The sequence below is a fragment of the Humulus lupulus genome, chromosome 2, assembly GCF_963169125.1.
Source record: "Humulus lupulus chromosome 2, drHumLupu1.1, whole genome shotgun sequence".
NCBI lineage: Eukaryota > Viridiplantae > Streptophyta > Magnoliopsida > Rosales > Cannabaceae > Humulus > Humulus lupulus.
Genome location: NC_084794.1, coordinates 136,392,291 through 136,395,320, shown reverse-complemented (window position 1 = coordinate 136,395,320; position 3,030 = coordinate 136,392,291). Strand labels below are relative to the sequence as shown.

Genomic DNA, 3,030 nt, shown 5'->3' with positions numbered 1-3,030 from the left:
GAATGGAAACCATCAGTGTGCTCCTTATGTAAAGGTATGGGTCATGAAGATTTGGAGTGTCGTAAGCATAAGCAATCTAAAATTCCAGAGAAAACTACATCTATGTGGCAGGCTAAGTCACTAGATTCACCTCCTAACCATGGGGGATTAGTTGGTCAGAATTCTAATGATAAACAGAGCTCTGTTATTGCTCAAGTGAAGACTAATATAGCACCTGATGGGTTTCAACCAGTGTCTAAAATTAGCCAGGTTACTACTCTGAAAGACCTGTCTCTTAAGGTTAGAAATTATTTTGAACTGCTGAAAGATAATGTGGAGGATCTCAAGTTTGGTCAAATTCTGGATGATTTGAGTACTAATACAATGGGAGGGGGAGTTCCTCTGGATTTTCATGGATAGAATTCTTTGTTGGAATGTGAGGGGGTTTAATAAGTTGCAAAAACAACAGGAGGTTCAGTTTTTCCTTAACAATAAACAGTTTGGTCTGGTTTGTTTCCTGGAGGCTAAACTTAAGGGTACTCGACTGGGTCATATGTATATGTTGTTATTTCAGGGGTGGTGCATTACTTCTAACTTAGCTACTCATTCTGGGGGCAGAATAGTCTTAGCTTGGAGGCATGAATCTTTTGTTCTTTTTGTTTTGGATTGCACAGCTCAATGCATTCACTGCTTTTTGCAGCCGAAATAGAGTACTGGGTTTCATATCACCTTTGTGTATGCTTTCAATAGTTCTATTGAGAGAAGGAAGTTATGGGACTGCTTGAGTAATTATAAAGGGAATATAACTGGAGCTTGGGTGATGATGGGAGATTTTAATGCTACTTTAAATGGTGATGAAATAATTTCTATGAGAGGTCATAAATTGGGCTGTTCGGATTTCAAAGCTTGTTTGGATTTTTGTGAGGTTAGAGACATTAAATGTTCTGGAACTTTTTACACTTGGAATAATAAGCAAAGCGGAGATGATAGAGTTTATGATAAGTTGGATAGAGTGTTGGCGAATTCTGACTGGGTGTCCTCTTATCCCATAGTTGAAGCTGTCTTTTTGCCAGAAGGAGATTTTGATCATAGTCTAATTCTATTATCTGATTTTCAGGAGGTGACGGGCAGAAAAAAACCTTTTTGTTATTTTGATATGTGGAGTACTGCTCCTAGTTATCAGGAAAGAGTTACTAATAGCTGGAGTCAGATGGTTTTAGGCACTCCTATGTTTCAAGTTGTTCAAAAACTGAAGTGTTTAAAATATATTTTGAAGGAAATGAATCGTGAGCATTTTGGGGATCTCCCAGCACAAGTGTTACATGCTAAGCTTCATATGATTGATATTCAAGGAGCTCTTCAATTGGACCCTTTGAACTTAAGACTAATTAATGAAGAGGTTGTTGCCCGGGCTAGTTATAGAAAGTGTCAGGATAATTATTTGACCTTTTTGAAGAAAAAAGCTAAAATCAGTTGGCTCAATGAAGGTGATGATAATACTAGTTTGTTTCATCAAAGCTTAAAGCAAAGGAGATCAATCAATTCTGTATATGCCATGCAGGATATGCATGGTCAATGGGTAGATTCTAAAGAAAGAGTCTCAGAAGCTTTTCTATCTTTTCATTAGGAGTTGTTGGGTTCTCATTTGGATAGCAGGAGGAAGGTGTCTCAAACTATAGTTAATATGGGTCCCTTAGTTTCTTTAGAGCAGCAACAGAAACTTCTTCTTGAATTTACCTATGAAGATGTTAAAAGAGTTATATTTTCCATTCCGAATCATAAAGCTCTGGGCCCGGATGGTTATAGGAGTGGTTTCTATAAGACTAATTGGGAAGTTGTTGTGGAGGAAGTTAGTAGGGCAGTTCTATCTTTCCTTCACTCGGGTCATATGCTGAAGGAGATCAACAACACTACTATCACACTTATTCCTAAAACTCAATTTCCTGCATCTGTTAGTTATTTTAGGCCTATCTCTTGTTGTAATGTTTTGTATAAGGCAGCTGCTAAGTTGATTGGTGAGCGTCTCAGGTGTATTTTGCTTGAATTAATAGCTCAGAATCAGGGAGGTTTCATACATTGGAGGTTAATTTCTCACAATATCATGATTTGTCAGGATTTAGTTCGTCATTATGGCAGTAAGACTAAGCATCTAGTTGCATGTATAAAGTGGATTTGCGGAAAGCGTATGATACGGTTGACTGGGATTTTTTAGAGGAAATGTTACTGGCCCTGAATTTCCCTGTTAAATTTGTTAGTCTAATCATGAAGTGTGTGCGCACTCCTCATTACTCTTTGTTATTAGGTGGCTCCATCCATGGTTTTTTTGAGGCCAAGCGCGGGTTAAGACAGGGAGACCCTCTGTCTCCTCTTCTTTTTGTCATTTGTATGGAATATTTATCTCGCATATTAGCTAAAGTTTCTTGTAAGCAAGGTTTTCATTTCCACCACAGATGTACAGAGCTTAAACTTACTCATCTGTGTTTCGCGGACGATATCATTTTGTTATGTAGAGGTGATATCATCTCAATCTTGCGCCTGCTTTAAGGCTTTAAGATGTTTTCAGTGTCTTCCGGTTTGCAAGTGAATGTGAACAAATTGGCCTTTTATTGTCATGGTATGCCAGAAGAGGCTGTGAAGCGTATTCACCTTGCTTCGGGGTTCAGTAAAAGTCAGCTCCCCTTTCGCTACCTTGGAATTCCAATCTGCTCTAAGCGCCTTAGTATGACTGAATTCTCTGTTTTGGTTGAGAAGATTTTGCATAGAATTTGAATTTGGAGTTCTCGGCACTTGTCTCTTGTAGGTAGATTGACTATTGTGAATGTTGTGCTGTTGTCTATTCAGATTTACTGGGCTCAAGTTATGATCCTCCCAAAGGCTCTTCTCGAGAAAATTGTTCAAATTTGTCGAAAGTTTCTGTGGCATGGGTCTGCTGAGTTCTTTGGTCCTGGTTCTGTAGCCTGGGGTACAATGTGTAAGAGGAGGATTGATGGAGGTTTGGGTGTGAAGGATATCTTCTTATGGAACTTAGCTGCTATCGGGAAGCATGTCTGG

General features: G+C 38.8%; 1 protein-coding gene across 1 annotated transcript; it reads left to right on the top strand.

The window, feature by feature from the left end:
• The first annotated feature begins 802 nt into the window (after window positions 1–802).
• On the top strand, window positions 803–1,606 carry LOC133814761 (uncharacterized). The gene has a single exon (XM_062247682.1). The coding sequence runs from the start codon at window positions 803–805 to the stop codon at window positions 1,604–1,606; it is 804 nt and encodes a 267-aa protein (XP_062103666.1).
• Window positions 1,607–3,030: the final 1,424 nt, after the last annotated feature.